At 37.0% G+C, this 17,837-nt stretch overlaps 1 protein-coding gene across 5 annotated transcripts in view; it reads left to right on the top strand.

Annotated features, from left to right (window-relative positions):
• Positions 1–17,034, top strand: part of Fap (fibroblast activation protein alpha) — a 76,570-nt gene extending 59,536 nt beyond the window's left edge. For all 5 annotated transcript variants that reach the window (XM_008845757.3, XM_017801259.2, XM_029569685.1 and 2 more), the window contains 6 exons: positions 3,268–3,322; positions 13,204–13,303; positions 14,311–14,375; positions 14,872–14,944; positions 15,215–15,288; positions 16,657–17,034. In XM_008845757.3, the coding sequence (XP_008843979.2) occupies positions 3,268–3,322; positions 13,204–13,303; positions 14,311–14,375; positions 14,872–14,944; positions 15,215–15,288; positions 16,657–16,758 (469 nt within the window). In that variant the 3' untranslated portion in view covers positions 16,759–17,034. The remainder of the gene's footprint in view (positions 1–3,267; positions 3,323–13,203; positions 13,304–14,310; positions 14,376–14,871; positions 14,945–15,214; positions 15,289–16,656) is intronic.
• Positions 17,035–17,837: the final 803 nt, after the last annotated feature.

Below are 17,837 nucleotides of genomic sequence, written 5' to 3'. Positions count from 1 at the left end.
CCACCTTATCACCATCACACAATCCACCAATAATGAAATATGTTCTGGTATTTTGACATTGATTTACCATCACAAATACAGCACTCAACAAGAAATGAATTTTTCATGTCTTTTTTTGATGAAGTGAAAGTTTAGATCTGAACCACATGCATAGATTTTAATGAAAATCGTTGTTTTAGATGTTCAATGTGTAGGATACAAAGTCACAAATTCTTCCTTCTATCAATATCACAGTAATACTAATTGATCTTTGGCACTTAAATTGAACATGTACTAGAGGTAGTGACTGGATGCTATTAACTTTCTTGAGCCTTACTTTACAGGATAGAATCTGAAGAAATCTTTCCTGTCATAAGGCAAACATAACCATTCATGTGCTCAGCCATTTACTAACAACATATCAAACTTCAATACATGTCACTGTAGTACACACTTGCAATCTCTGCTTTCAGTGAACTTACCATCTGGTAAACATGTATAAACCATTTGTACTCTGAAGGGCCAGCACTACTGTTAAATGGAACATTTAGCAATCCCCTCAGTGAAGATGAGGTGGCTTGTATGGCCCATTCATAGAACACATGTAACACGAGAGATACTCCAGAGCTGGCCTTGGCTTTTCTTTAAATCATTGTTAAGCATACGTGTAAAGAAGACCTTACAACCCAATGCTTCATAAAAGGAAAAGCTAAAAAGGATAGAATTATAATAATAACTGCCTATCTCCCAAAGCAGTGTTTTAAGAATGAGTCACCAGATACTTGACCTGGGGAACTGGGATTGAAATTTCTCCATTGTCAACCTCCAACTTCCCCTAGAAATCTCCCTGGATATCATAAAATAGAATGTAATGGAATTTTTTACACATAAAATGAAAGTCATATGTATATATTTGAAACAGCAGTAAATAACAGGTCAAGTAAAGAATTTTAAACAAAGCCACCCTCCCAAAAAAAGTGAGGAAAAACAGGAGAAATACAATCTCATAACTTTTGTCTATATGAGAGAATATTTCTAAGAAGAAAGATGCTTATGAGTTCACAAACGTTAAATGGAACTGGAGCCTGATTTCTTCTTGGAAAATACCACATATAAGAGAATCATAAATTTTCAGAGATTATAGAGTCAATTCCACTCATTTGGAGAGTGTTTGGCATTGTTTATATTCCCATAGCTTTTTAATTATTTTTTCTTTTCTTTTCTTTTTTTGTCTTTTTGAAGCAGGGTCCTGGAACTCACTATGTAGACCAGGCTGGCCTCGAACTCACAGAGATCCGCCTGCCTTTGCCTCCCAAGTGTTGGTTCTACAGGCACATGCCATCATATAGTAAGGAATTATATAAGAAAAATGTGTCATCACAATTACAGATGGTGTCAAAGAACATTTCTAAAATAACTTTCACTAAGATTCCAAGTTGACCTTGGTCTAAGGCCATTTTTATAGGAGAAAAATTCAATGAAATCTATAAGATTAGGAAAGCATTTCACTCATTTGTGACTACTACCTTTATTGATTTAAACATTTTATCAATTTCTGATAATCTTCCAGGAAGCTTTTCAGATTTTGGAGGTGAATTTTATGGATCCTCATTGATCTCAAAATGCTCATATTATCTAGCTAACCTTTAACCTAGTCCTGCCACATTAAGTGTTAATGTTTCATATCCATGTTAACTATTGCACTATCATTTCCTGTAAATGTCATCCTTTCAGAATAAACCTAGGAAGGGAGCTGTTAAGAATTTCCTGTTCCTGTGTATCACCTGTTATTTGCTTTTTGCCCCAGATGCAAGGAAGTATGATTGTTAGCTTCTGGGAGGTCATAAAATCACGACTGATTTTATGGCTCAAAACTGTCTTCCCAACTCTAGTAGCAAGACTATTTTTAAAGAGGAACGTGAACCTCTTCTTTGTTTTTTCGAAGTTTGAGGGAGAACGGCTGAGGGGCCACATTTTCTGCACATTTGCTCTGCTTTCCTATGAGCAGCTTCCACACAGGTAGTGATTTTCCATTTGCTACTCTCTCTTCCCTGTACACTCCTCAGTGTCCTTCAGAATCAGTGTCGGGTAAGCTGTGACTAACGGGGCCTCTTCCCATCTGTTTGTCCCGGGCACTTGCCCAACTCCTCGCTGCGTCAGAAACGTGCATGTTGAATCTATGCAACGAGAGAAATGATTGCTATAAAATCCCTTTAAGAAACTCTACGAGGCTGAAAATAGAGCCCAGTGTTAGAACACTTGTATAGTATACTTAAGGACCTGGGTTCAATTCCCAGCACAACAAAAGAAAAAGAAACTCCATTATTCGACTAACAAAAATCACTCTGTTCTTCTAACGGGGACTGATGAGAAAGAGTGTTAACAAAAATCAGAGCCCATACCATTCATTTTATGTTCTCCAACTTAGGACTCGTCCCTTCCTTCTGGTTATGGTGGCATACTGTGGCATACTCTGGCATTCTGCAGTGACTCACCCACTTCCATCACCCTTTCTTTTTTCCATTGCTTCTGTTTCTCTGAGGTTTTCTTGAGTCTTTCTCAACCCATTCCCCAAATAAGTCACATTTGCTCTAGAATACCAGAAAAATCAAGATAGAAATGAGCACCGATTAGTACTGACTTGGAAGCCTTCTTTCGCGTTTTTAAAAGTGTTTTTTTTTTTTTTTTTTTCCTCATGGCCCATGAAGGAAAGTACTATTTTCAAAATGATTTTCAAGTGTGATGGAGCTAAACAAATCATCCCCATATTTTAAAAGATATGTGTAATTGTCCATACCACAGTAAATTGAGAGTGCCTATTTATGAATGGGAAGAAGAATGGATAATTTGCTGAAATATAACCTAAAATCAAGTGATGGTTATCACCAAAAACTAAGCAAATACAGTGACAAAAAAATAACTAAAATTAAGGCAGTAACAAAAGAGTCCTTTCTAAAACCCAGGAATTTGGAAATTTGATCCTCATCCATGTAGACAACTGTGTCCTTAGGGACAGTCTCAGATAACTCACTTGCATGATGGGAACTCTTAGCCTATGGAACCAAGATCACTACAAATATATAAGGGAATCTAAGGAGATCCTTTTACCCTTTGCAAAAAACATGATAATATTATTTTAATTATTTGTAAATGCAGCCTTATTATGCAAGTGTTTAAACAAAGAAATGGAGCATTTCTATTAAATCTTTGGATAAAATATGCTTGTGTAATGAAGTAAATGTCATGTGTACACAATTAAAATTCTAAAAATTTGTTTCTTTTCTTTAGAAAATTCATAGAAATGGGTTTCATTGATGAAAAAAGAATAGCCATATGGGGCTGGGTGAGTTGTTTTATATGTTTCATGCCTGGTACTTGTTTCAGCAGCCATCATTTTCTGAAGTGTTCGCTTATAAGGTTTCTCATAAAATGTCAGTGTTGAAACATTATTTAATCTGTCAATAGAAACAGTCAATTTGGATAATACCGACTCTGAAGTGGTAGTTTTAAGTGTTTATTCCTTTGTGTCACTCGGTTTCTTCTCTGCACAGCAAATGAACTCCTAATTGACACGTTTCTACTTAACTTTGGGTACTAAATTATAGCACACTGAAATGAACTATACTCATCAAAGGTTTGATTGACTTATATTTAAATATTTATTTCATGTTTTATATTTCATTTTTATGAAAAGCTGAGCAAAAGTTTTAAATTATAGGAACTTTTAGCATATAAATGCCTTAGTTCCTAGCCTCATACAGTCATATCCAGACTGTTAGAAACTTTTCTTTTCTCTCTCTTTTTTTCTTAGCAATCAAATTCTCCTATAGACCTAATGTAAATTTGTGCTAATTTGGAGAGCAGCATTGTTAATTTTTCTAGCTATTGGTCATGGAGATGCTTTCCCACTTTTGGAAACCCATGAAGCTATTGAAAATTAATACTAAAGAAAGCAACAAGATTTAGCTATTGTGGATAACAACATCACTAGAAAGTTTGGAGAAATATTGAAAAGAGGTTTAGGTTTGGCCATTATAAATTATGATAATTACCCTTCAAAGAAGTTTCCCTGCTTCACTTTTTGGTCTGAATTTGTACATTTGCAAGTCAATTTGCAGCCGGTTGTGCTTGGGTTGTTTTTCTTGGCTGTTTCCTCTGAAAACGGCCTGCACAAGATGGAGGGAATGAAACACAGTACTGCAGGGAATCTGCAGGATTCAGCTCAGCTTTCAGCTCAGTGACCAGATGAAAGGCTGTTAGGAATGTGGAGAAAGTTATTTCAAGCCATTTGGCCTTTCTTTAAACTATCAAATGTTAAATATCTAAATAGAATGGAATTCAAATGGGTAGAAATAAGTGAAATAATTCTATAGTAAAATATTTCAGATATGGCATTTCCTACCATCCATTTTTATGAAATTCCTAACATAAATTCTTGAAGGAGCCTTATTTTAAGGTAAACACATATGTAATTGTTAACATTTTGCTTAGAAGTATGCTTTGCTTTTGCTGTAGGCTTTGAAATAACCATAAACTAGAACTTCTAATTTCATTTATAGACGATCCTTAGGTATTAGTCTGGCAGAGAATTTTCTATGTGGGATGATTTAAAGAACCCACTCATCACCCCAAAGTATATCCATATCAGTCCGGAATCCTTCATCTAAAAGTCTCACCATATCTAATTGTGCAAATGCCATCAAAAGAAATAGTATATTAGTGTCCCCCTACTGTTTACTTTCCAATACAGCAGTGATCATGCAGTAGACTGTGAGAACATGTTTAAAGAAAAGAAATCAGTGAGCCGACTGCCAACGAATGAAATACCTGAGTAGACCCAAATCAGCAGGGAAAAGCAAAGGACAGAAAGACAGATGCTGTACTTTCTTTTTTCTTTTTTTTGTAGTTCTTCAAGTTTTAGACCACTCCATTCTTGTTAACCCATATATCTGATGTCTGACTTATCTGTTCCCTCATCACTGTAAATTTTCATTGTATCTCAACTGGGTCCTGTATCAGGTTCTTAATTTCATTTTATTTTTTGAAACAGAATCTTATGTATCTCAGACTGACCTTGAACTAGCTATGTATCTGAAAATGACCTGGAACTTTGATCCTCCTGACTCCACATCTTAAGTGCTAGGATTACAGGCATGTACCACCATGCTCAGTTTTATGTAGTACTGGGGGTCAAACTCAGTCTTAACCCATGTTAGGCAAGCAAGCACTCTATCAACTTTCATCTTTTGTGATAGGTTCTTTAGGGATGAAAAGATGAATAAGCTATAGATTTGGCCATCTTATAGGGGAAGACAGTAGAAAAATGATGGCTTATTAAATGATGTCTTCTTGATCTCCAAGAAGTGGTTAATTAGGTCTGTGGGAATGAATAGAGACTTCAGAAATGAGTTAGCACCTATGACAGGCAAAGATAGTTTAGTAAATGGGCATTCCAGAGAATGAATACCACATTACTCTCATCCTGATGAAGCAAACAACAAGGCATGTGTGAGTTGGTCTGGAATATGTGAAACTTCGAAAGCCTAAAGAATCATGAAGATTAGGAAATGAGTCTAATGAGGTAGGTAACTATATAACAGGGGCCTCTTATGCCAGCGAGTATGGTTCTTTCCATTCTCTGTGCCTCTTGATCATAGTTTATTCACTCTCTAAGTGTTTTTGTGTTGCTAAGTCTTGTATTCACCTATCAATAGTCTTTGCACCAGAGAAAATCCTATGGTTTCAAAGATAGTAATGGCTGCCATAGTCACATCCACTCTGAGTCTCACATTTTAGATACTTAGAAGTCCCCTTTCATTTGGGAAATAACTTACATAGGCCTTAAGCTTAATTTACTTCAAACTAATCTTATTATGGTTCACTTTAAAACAAATCATCATTGTGAAGGCTTCTTCATAAAACCTCATCATCCAACTTAGAAAGCTCATAGTTTCTTCCCACCTCCAACTTCTCCCTGACTTCCACATTCTATTGGTTAGAGAATTCTTTAAATTCTACTTCAAACATCTAAGCAGTTATCACCATTACCAATGAGCCTCTTTAATTTCAGTTTCTTCACAAGTCACTGTACTAGAACTTCTCAAACTTTAGGTGCATAAGCACCACCTGAAGAGCTTGTTAAAGCACAGTTTCCACAGCCTTACCACCAGAAATTCTAATCTATAGGACCCCAGTGTAGGGTTCAGAGTTTGCATTTCTGGCAAGATTCTAGATGATGCTGATGCTTTGTGTCCACAAGCATATGTTGAGTAGCTTCTGTTTAAATTATTCCAGTTGCTTTTTAATTATCCTTTTTGTTTATTTCTCACAAATTCTGATGATGTTAAAAATGTTGTTGTTCTAAAGCAATTTTTTTTATTCTTTGAGAATTTCATATCTGTGTGTAATGAATCTAGTCATTCTACATCCCCACATTACCCTCGCCCATCCTCTTCCCTCTCCTGCCGAAACTCTTCTTCCCAACAAGTCTACCTCATACTTTCAGGCCTTATTATTGTTGCTGTTGTTTTTATTGAACCACTGAATTTTATTAGGGTTGCTTGCATGAGTATGTGTGACTGACAGCTATTTACTGAAATACAACTTGGACAATTTATCAGTGGCTAAATGAAGAAGTCACTAAAGAAGTAACTCTGCCTCCCTTAGTAATCGTTAACTTCCGGTAGTCCCTTAGGGAAGGATAAAGTCTTATGAGCCCCTCTCCCATGTATAGTAAAATGTTGACAGTCCCAAACTTGTGCAGATTTTGTTCAGGTAACCATAGCTACCATGAGGTCATGAGTGCAATGGTCACGTCACATCCAGAAATCATCCTTTCATAGCACTCCTCCTCATCCTCCAGCTCTTACATTCTTCTCAGCCCCTCACTCAGTTTACAATGTTCCATGAGCCTTGAGGAAAGTGATATAGATGGCCCTGTTTAGAGCCAAGCACTTTTTATCATTCTCAGGACTTTGACCTATTATGAATCTCTGCATCAACTGCTGCCTACAGCAAAAATGAGATTCTGTGACAAAGCCTGAGAGTAACACTAACCTCCGAGTATGAACATATTTATTTAGAAGGCAGTTGGATAACATGTCCATTTATCATATTATTGATAACAATAGCAGATTCTACCTTAGCCATAGGCTCTTGGCCAGATCTATAGTATTAGACATGAATTCTGTCCTGTGGAGTAGGGCTCAAATCTAATAAAAAAGTTGTTGGTTAATTCCATAATAGTCATGCCACTATTGTACCAGAATGCACATTTTGCCTGAAAGGTCATTGTTGTAGCAAAGCACAATTTAGTGTGTTGTTTTTCTGATTATGTATATTTTTAGGGTTTGGCATTGCCCACAGCATCGATAACAATTGCATTTCCTTGATGCAAGGTCCTTGGTATCCTGGCCCCTGCTTACTTTTTCTGTCTTCTCTCCATAGTTTATAAGTTCTTTAACTCTGTACTTCCTTTTCCTATTATTTTGTACATAAAGCTCCCAGCATTGAAGTATCCATCCTCTTCCATCCACATCCTCCCTTACTCATATTTTCCTCCCTCTAAAATGGAAAACCACATGTTCTTGAAGATCCAGCTTAACACAACTTTTTTTATGTTCCAGTATTCTTTGTTTTCTTATAGGCGTTAGCATGTTTTATCTGTCTGTTGGTTTTTCCCACAAGAATACAGGCTCATCAAGGGAGTAGACACTATCTTTTTCCTCAGCTTCTTTCCTCAAATCTTTACCACAATATGTGGCCACGGCAAGCATCTATGATACAGTTTAAACTGAACTTAATACTGTAACTCAATGTTCTCCCAAAATTTGCTCCACTAGTGCCATATTTTTCAGGAAAATATTCTACTGCCTAATAGGTTATAAAATTGATATTTATTTAGAATACTATATATAGACTCCATGAAAGACTTGTTTTAAAAGCTGGTAATTTTTTTTAACCACAAAAAAATACCTTACTCCTCAATTATTTATTACTTCTCCATCCATCTCTATGAGAAAGTTAGTAATACCACTATGTTGGTGTCTTGGAAGATAATCTTGTCACAGAGTAGATGGTGACCTGAGGTATGGAAATGAGAGAGATAAGGACGAGGGGAATGTTAACTCTGGTGACAAACACCAAGTCTACAGAGAGCCAGAGGAGCAGGGATGGGGAAGATGCCAGGGTCTTACTGTTCTTTTACAGACTACAAAGCCAGAACCTCCTGGAAATTTTAGTTGACAAGGAGAATACATTGAGGATGGGAATGCAGGCTGCTTAGCTATTAATGCATTACATTCAGGAAAGAAGCTCTCTTTTTCTATGTGGTATTAAATAGTTTTGTGATAACAATCCAACAATTTTTTATTGATTTTTTTTATTTGTGTACTTCAATCTTAATTATCTTTATACCCCGTCTCAAATGGCACCCTCCCATAGACTCCTCCTCCTACTGGGGCCCATATACTCTGTCATCCCTGTTACTGCCCACTGTGTTGTCAGTACCCCCAGCCATCCCCCAGTGCAAGTCCATCCACTGAATCTAGTCAGCCTATCTAGAGTCCCTTGTTTTAGGAAGATCAGCTCTTCTTCATCTAGCAGCAATCAGTTGCCATCATTCCTTTAGGTAAGATTGGCGTCTGCTGTTCATTTTCCCAGTTCTATGCTGGGTTACTGTCTACTTGAGTTTGCATGGGACTTGCGTATGCTGACACCATTGCCATAGAATCATATGAGCATGTTCCCAGGAGCATGTAGGACTCTGTTTCCATATGGTCATGCACTTCCTCCCTGGCTCTTACAATCTCTCCGCTCCCTCTTTGCGATGGTCCCTGAGCCTTGGGTGAATGAAGTTTAATAAAGGTGCCCTGTCCAAGGACAATTATTTAGCAGACTTTTGATCTCTACATTTTGGCCATTTGTGACCTTTTGTGTTCCTGACCCTCCACATACTCCATTGGTGCAGTAGTGCACATTTGTCTTGGGGGCAATCAATAGCTACATAATTTGACTAAAAGTCTACTTAAAGGGAGGAAATTCAAGTGTGGTACTGTAACATAACCTAATACACATGACTGGAATGATCATAGATCTTAAAGAAAACCCCAAAACTCTCACATCGCTAGACTAATGTGATTTCTTACTATGTGCAAAATATGTATCCTTGTATTTACAGGCAAATATCCCAGTCACCCAGTCATCAAAGAAGTTCATTTTGCAGCAGTCAGAGACTAATACCAAGCACCACAACTGGTCACACATGGACATTGTCTATGAATTGCCCAGTCCTAAGGGACACATCTGCAGTGCAACCTCTACATCTAAGGCTCATGGAACATAGAACAGGGATAAAGAAGAGGACACTAAGCAATCAATTTTCAGTAATGAAGCATCAAAAAATATTTTTACAACTGGTTAGTCAATAAGCTGCACGATATTCCAAGATACTGATGAAAAAGCAGAAAGAAGCATTTTAACACCCTTTTTTCATTTTTCTGATTCATATAAGCCATAAACTTGTAGTCCTCATTTTAAGAGTTGCTAAATATCTGCTAAGTCTTCACCATGGTGCCTAAGAAAAAATGGTTTATTACGATGATTGCTGATAAAGATGATTTTTTTCCCTTGAAATATTTGGTGTCTGGAGACATTGCTGGCTTTTACACTGGGGAAAGGCTATTGGCATGTAAAGACAGATGCCAGGGAGAGTTTTAAACACTCAACAGTGCTTAGGACAATCTTCCATAATGAATCATTCAACCTACAACACTGATAATGCTAAAATCTTGACTGCAATGAAAAACTAAAGGCACTATTGTGACTATTCAGTAGCAGGGAGGGGTTTACCTAAACTATTAGGAAAAGAAGCTTCATTTGTAGGCTGTTTTGTTAATGTAGACCTAGCCAGGTGGTGTTGAATAAGCATTAGTTCATTATTTAATCTTAGTTCCTTTCTCTTGCAGTGACTAATTATAAGCAATTTGAATTGCTATGTGTGATCAGTGATGTAAATGTAAGATGAATGCACTTCTAATGAGACGATGTTAGACTGTATTATTTCTGCCAAAAGAAGTTGCCCTTGTGTGGGGAAACAGGAAATGTCATGAGTGGCTGAGGCAGGTCTTCTGGGTGTGGGTTTCAGGTTTGGTGCTTACTGATTCCTAGCCACTGTGAGTTCACTCTGAACCTCAGTTTCCTCATTGTGAAACGCAACAATAATTTCTTCCCCAAATTACAGTAAGGATTACAGGAGATAATAGGAAAATCAAATACTCAATAAGCTCGTATTTTATCCCTACTCTGTATCAGGCCGTATTTTTAGTGGTGGGGATATAGCTATCATTGGTAAGATAGACGAAGCTCTCTACTGGTGAAGTTTGGGCATAGTGGGGGAGAAAGAATAAGTACAATATAAAATGTTGGGGGATGATGAATGTAAAAATGCAAAACAAAACAAGAAAGAAGTGTGGTGAAGAGTTAGTATAATTGCATCATTTTAAAATAGAAGGCTGGAGAGGCTCTTTTGAAGTGACATTTGTGTTAAGACTCAAAGAGGAGAGGGAGTGAAGCATGCTGCATTCTGGGGAAAGAGCAGTCCAGGCGGAAGGCCACAGCATTGCAAATGTCCTGAGGCTAGATCATGTTTAGAGAGCTCAAAGAACAGCAAGAAAGCCAAGAAGCAAAGGGGGAGATAGGAGAGGCAGGCATGGAGAGAGGGAAAGGAGACAGATTGTGTGGAACAACAAAGACCATTTCAGCGAACTTGGTCAGATAAATGTTAGCTAGTTATTATTACTGCTTGTTGGTAAAATGTCCTATGTGAATTATAGCTCAAATAAGAGTCTCCATACCCCTCTTTTTAAAATTCTATGTCCTTCCAAGAATGTTTTTAAAGGCATCCTTCATTTAAAGAAAATGGCAAGGCATCTAAGTGCAAAGGACACAATTCTAGAATTCTCATGGCCAATCTGCTCTGTGGGCTCTTTCCTTACAGCAGCCACCCACTCTGCCTAAGAGCCCCACTCATGGTGGAGCAGAAAAAGTCAACGTGGGTTTTTCTCCCCCTCTTCATTTATACAATAGGAATAGCTTTTCCAAGTTGCCTGGGAATTTAAAGCATAACCTTCTTTTGTTGTGCTGTGGATACACTATGCTTTTCGCTTACAGATGCCTAGATAAAATTTTTATTCTGTCTGAAAACAGAAAAATGTATCTAAACACAGTGCTATCACTTAATCCCTGAGTTGCCACATATTAGTAATCCCAAAGTTTTGAACACAACTGTTCAAGAATATTTTAATATGGACAAAGGATTTCAATGTTGAATGCTATTTCATGCAGTTTCCTTCTTTTCCTTCTTTGGAACATGGAGAAGAGAGGCCTAGTGTTGCTATTTGAGTAAATATTCTTTTCCAACAAAATCATAAGCAATAATGATTTTTCTGAAAATCTTAGGCTTTCTCTGCTCTCATTTGAATTTAAAATTAAAAATAAAGGAAATCCCTTCCATCTTAAGACTAGTTCTTGCTATCCTACTAATCAAAGCAAATTATTTTTAAAAGTGAAAGCTTGAATCAGATAGAGAAGTTTTGCTTACCAAAATGATTTCCAAATCCAAATGTTCCTTCTGTTTTTAAAATATATTTTCCCCTATTAAAACACAGTTTTGTTCTTCTCCAAGTGTAATAAAAGAGGTCATGGTATAATTGGAGTGGTCTCTTTTGCTCTGTGTTTTGCAGCCAAAGACCCTCAATAAAATTCCCCAGAACTGGAAATATAGAACTCTAAACTACTTAGAGGATTTTTCATTTCACTGCTAAACTCAACAAGAGTCTTAGCTATTCTTCCATTCTTTATATCTCATCGATTAAGAATAGACCCGTGCTTGAGGCCCCCACCCCGCTCTCCTCTCTCACTCCTTCTCTAAAGACTGACTTTGCTTTAAATACTTTAAAATATATTTTCCCCTATTAAAACATAGTTTTGTGTTGTACACACTGGAGAGGAAATCTGCTGTTACCTGAGGAAAGTGATTCCTAAAACTATGTAGCAATGAGCTCCTGACAAGGCATGGCTCTAATGCCATGGGGGAGAGCTACAGTGTTCCTGTGTGATATGAGCAGATGTCCCCAGATCAAGGGGCAAGTAATCACTAAAAATGACTTTATAATCTTTGGAACACATTATTTTTCATCTCTGTTCCAGAGGTCTGCTTCTTCCATGTTCTCAGGAGCAGCATCTTTCCCAGAATGTCTCTATAAACCAAACTTGCTTTCCAGGAGGAAATGCAATCTCCTTGTAATGTCCTTCCTGTCTGTTTCTTCATATTTATGGAAAGAGTCACCTGCCCTGTGTTCAAGGTCCTATCCCTTAAACACCTATTGATTCCTCAGGAAAAGAACTTTATTAGGCCTAATCCTGCTCCTGATACTGTTCTGTATCCTTTGTTTTTCTGTGAAATTTGTAAGAAGAAATATAAAATTTGAAAGATATCAATAACTTTTCCTCTTCTGAGAATTCCTCAGAGAAGTATATGTAATTATACAGTACGCAAGCTCCAACCATGTCTAACACTCTCCAGAAGGTTCTTACGTACTTCTTTTGGGGACCCGCTATGAAAATAAGTAAATACATAGTTATAGATTCTGCCTCACAGGAATTTTTAAAAACTTTAAAAAGTATCTTACACTTACACACTTGGAATAATTCCCTTTTCCTGTGCATCTTTCAAGTAGAATATTGTTTTGTTCTAGCAAAGTCTTAGATGGAAAGATATAAAAGAAAAAAGGAAAGGTTATTTTTCGTTGAATCATTGTGAATTTCATATACTATCTTTTGATTGTATTTAGATCCCCTCTCCTATCTGCACCTCCTGACTACCCCTTAAAAATATATACTCTATCATATATATATGTAGGATATATATATGTATGTATATATGGAGAAGGTGTCTTTTTAATACAAAGCTTGTAATTACAGCTATCTCTTAAACTGTTCTTACCCTGTTTTAAGAGAATCTGTCCTGATCAGGACACCAAATATTTCCAGTTTATCATAGATGAAATTACTAGAGCAGTTTGCTGGTACAAGGTAAACATGTAATCTACACTTATGCATACCTCCAACTCCTTTCAGTCCTGTTGTGAGTAGACCCGCTATAAAAATATGGAGAAGCTTCTGAGTGCCTGCCTGGGACTGACACATAACAATGTCTTTCTACAGTCCTACGGAGGTTATGTTTCATCGCTGGCCCTTGCATCTGGAACCGGTATTTTCAAGTGTGGAATAGCAGTGGCTCCAGTCTCCAGCTGGGAGTATTACGGTATGGAAATATTTCATGAATGTTGCCATGAAAACATTTAACACATAATTACTCTATATTTGAGGTTGCTAGGAAAACAAATTATGCAGTAAAACCCCAGCATCGCTGGGAAAAATATAATCTATAAATGAAGTTATTCCTAAAACTTACTGTTATCACACTGTGACAAAGAAAAAAGTGAGGAAGGACTCTTCAGAAACCCAATGAATTTTACTTTCTTCCTAAATCCGTGAGCCCTTGTTGAATAAAGTCTTTACAATCAGAGCTAACTCTGTTTTTGAAGGCACATAGCTGCCTAGCTGCCACATAGGTGCACATATCTTGTGCAAAGTGAGGCCAGGGTCTAGGCAAGCAATTTACCTTCACACTGCAGAGTGGAACATGGCTCCTCCACTCCAAAACTCAGAACAAAAATATGCTTGGAAAGTATCCATTCCTATGTGTGCCTGTTTTCATAATTAACTTCAATGAAAAAATTATATTTGAAAGTAACCCTAATAATTGTATAAAAATAGCTTTTCATAGACTCTCTTTCCCATGCAGGGGTTAAAAAAATGAGGCAATTCTGGCTTATAGGGAATCTTATTCAGAAAAAGTATGTACTTGTGTGTTTGAACATATGTACATGATAGTGAGTCAAGGGGATCTAGGAGGCGTATTTTCATCCCAGATGAAATAGACACCACTGAAGGTACTAGAGTTAGAGACTTTTGTGTTTTATTTTAAAATACAATTACCCCAAGTGTAAAAGCTTAAAACAGACCTTTAAAGAAAATGTTTAGATTCTCCTGTTTCCACAATTTCTTCTGCATTCTTTCTCTAGCCTCTTTGAGGTGAATTGCAGACATGACATGCCTTCATTGAGACCACTCCATCAAGTAAAGCAAGAATGTACCTCAAGCTCTCCACATGGGAGAACTGAGGCACAGTTAATAAAGTGGGAGCTACTTGGGGCAGTGAAATGACATTTATTACATGCAAACCATGTATTCTTATGTGTTTTATAGCATCTATCTACACAGAGAGATTCATGGGTCTCCCAACAAAGGAGGATAATCTTGAGCACTATAAAGTAAGCATTTCCTATTGTATCTAGGCCACTAATTTATTTCAAATATGTTAAGTAATTTTAAAGCAGTAATTCAGAGTTTACAGATTCAATTCTGGGTCCCCAGGCAAAATTATGATCTTTTGTTAGCTGTTAAGCATCACTAGACATGATTTTACTCCTTTGGGATTTAATTCTTTTACTATATTCCTTTGCCTAACCTTCCTTTCCTCATTCCTCCTCCCCACCCCCAACCCCTACACAGCTTGAACGGGCATCATTTATGCCTAAGGTCTCACTCATATGTAACATATGACACATAAACTTTCAGTTTTTCTAACTAAGAATCAGATGGAAGTAATGCAAATGATGATGAAAATGTGTTGCTCTGACTCTTAAATATTTATCAACCAAAGCAGTACATAATTTCAGTATCGGTGCTAAGTCCATTGCACAATGATTTAGCTAGTTTTCTATTAGAACTTGCAGCAACTAAAATGTTAATTTTCCTCTTTTCCAGAATTCAACTGTGATGGCAAGAGCAGAATATTTCAGAAATGTAGACTATCTTCTCATCCACGGAACAGCAGATGGTGAGGTTTAAGCAAGACTCTTACACATAAAAATACTGAGCCAGCATCACTTTGTTTAAGAAACATTAAGCATCCTCCTATGCCTATGCTCAGGGTCAGTACCTAAGAGTCAGGGACATTTCCATATCTGAGTGTGATTACTCACTGCTGACAATGTCAAATGCATGACTAGATAATTGTTGGTGCTCATTTCCAGGCAGTAGATTGTCACTCTAGGCTTTCTGGTATTTAACAACACTTTAACTCTCTCACTTTCTCTCTTTGTTGCAGATAATGTGCACTTTCAAAACTCAGCACAGATTGCTAAAGCTCTGGTTAATGCACAAGTGGACTTCCAGGCGATGGTACATAATTATGTTTAACTCATGTTCATGGCCTTTGACCCTCCAAGCTAGAGGAAGGGAGTCTTACTTATTTACTGATACACATATTTATTTAGTAAAACCTGAAAACGGTTACAGTATACAACCAGCTGAGCATTAGGGCATGAGTAAATAAATCTTGGACTTTTCATGAGTTCTCTAAAGGGCCTGAGGTAAGCCATATCACCTAAGGGGCTTCCACTAGGGTCATGTAAATAAGAGAAGTTACAAAATTAAACATCTTAAATATCTCACAGGTCTTTAATCCTATGTGCATAACTGTGAGCATATTTTTAGAATTCCTCCAAAACCCAGGAGTCACAGAGCAGCTAAAAAATTCTGTTTATTCAATAAGAAGCAATTGCAGTATTGAATACCAGAGCCTCGGAGGCTCCCTAAATTCATGCAGTTCCTGTCAGAGTTAGAGAAGCAACTCATGTATGCTTAGAACCTGACATATGCATTTCATGTTTTAAAAAGAAAGAGAAATGGAATCAGAGAAGACAACAGAGCTGAGAGAGAGGGCAGTCCTTGGTAGCCACATTGTCCCTGCTTCAGTGGGTGTAGTTTCTCCCTCAGTTGTTTCTATTGGACAGGAATCCAGAAAGGGACTTCCCTCATGTTTTGGAAGTTTGGAATTTAAAAAAAAAAGAACATTTATAAGAAGTGAGAAGACATGTTTATGACCTTTGTTTATTGTAACTCCTAAAAGAAATTCAAGTCAGTAAATGTATAGTATTATATCATGACAACTGCCACCTTTATGCAGTGAAAACAACAATCTTTGTGGAAATATCTCCAACAACAAAGTTTACAATTACATCATCCACCCTTTTTTTCAAACATTTTTTAAAATTCCCCTAAAGGGTATTTATGGTTACATATGACATATTACACAGTGGATTTTTCTGCAACAGAGAAAAATTAGATTCGCATACTAAAAGCCCCGTGGAATTCTTGAGCAACCACAATCTTAAGGAAAATTAAATCTCATGTTTTTATTTTTTCAAATGAAAAGATCAAGCCCCCAAGATGCAAAGTGCAAGACCTAACATAGCAGTTCTGAAACCTAGGACTCCTGATCCTGATCCCCCAGGATACTGGACACAAGGAAAGCTCAGCCTCCAGGACCTAAAATGTTACATTTAAAGAGCATAAAACTATAGTGGATGAAAACTCTTTACATTTTCTTGCCCTGAATATTTACATATAAACTATTATATTTATTCAAGAGTTCTTAAATGGAATCTTCCAAAAATATTAAGAAAAAGTATCATGATCTAAGAGCACAGAAAATTCAAAGTTTGTGGCTCAAGAATTAAATAGGCTTTTCTCCTTTTTGTTTTTCAGTGGTACTCTGACCAGAACCATGGTCTATCCGGCCTGTCCACAAACCACTTATACATCCACATGACCCACTTCCTCAAGCAATGCTTTTCTTCATCAGACTGAATTGGTGCAGATATAAGCCCATACCACAGTAAGAAAGCCTCATATGGATGCCTCAGACCATTCACTAATTTTAATTTTGTCATGTAAAATATTGGTATAAGCAATGACTATTATAAAGGCTGGCGAAAATTCAAGAGAGTTCAGATGTTCAAATGCAATGTCGTTTATGTTTTCTGGTATTCTGTGAAGGAAAAGAAAGGGGAGCTATGTATCTCACTTTAGACAGTGTTTTATTACCTGTTCATTTAGAGGAAAATAAAGTTAGAGTACACATGCTATCATGTTGATTATGTGTATTGATTTCAAATTCTGTGTCCTATAGTGGGAAATATTTGTGCAGGGAAAGTACATGAAGACTATTATGGTGGCCATGGAAGAGAAAAATCTAGGTGCAGTTTGGGATTTTTGTAATGAGAATTCCCAATAGTAGGACATATAGCTCAGAGTACAGAAGGCACAGCCCAGAAAATGTGATGAATCAAATCTGGTTTGTACTTTCTGTTGCTCTTCCCAGAAATGTTTATTAAATTTCTCACAAAGATTCCTTCAGCATTGCCAAACGTATTAGGTAAGGATAAAGTCAGACATTGAACGCAGACTCTTTTTAAGAAATGCTCAAACCTGAAAGTGATCTTACTTTCAGTCTTGTTTGTAGAATTAGTAATAAAGCCTAAATTCCTAGATCATGAATAAGGTAAACTAACAAAAATAAAATGGACAACAACAGCTAAAAGAGAACACTTTACATCTGTAAGACTTTCCTGGAGGTTTACCTTCTAAAGTTCTACATTATAAAGTTCATTTCAAAGAATAGGAAGCTGCAATGTCTCTAATTGCCAAAAAAGTGCACTACCTGTAAATGTCACCATCAATTAGAAACTACAACTTGTCATCTCTGTGATGGCCACAGACTTCAAAAGATCCACAGAACACCAGAAGATATTCTTGAATGAATTTGGAAGCATCCACGAAGCCATGGTCTAGAGGACATTTCATTTATGTTCCCCAGCCCTGAACTGCCCTAGGTTCTCCTCCCGTACCCTAACTTGACTCTTTCTAATTATGTGGTGCCATGCCCT

This window comes from Nannospalax galili, unplaced genomic scaffold (assembly GCF_000622305.1).
Source record: "Nannospalax galili isolate Female #2095 unplaced genomic scaffold, S.galili_v1.0 scaffold540, whole genome shotgun sequence".
Taxonomy (NCBI): domain Eukaryota; kingdom Metazoa; phylum Chordata; class Mammalia; order Rodentia; family Spalacidae; genus Nannospalax; species Nannospalax galili.
The sequence above is the reverse complement of the archived record's forward strand: the minus strand, read 5'-3'. Positions and strand labels throughout refer to the sequence as shown.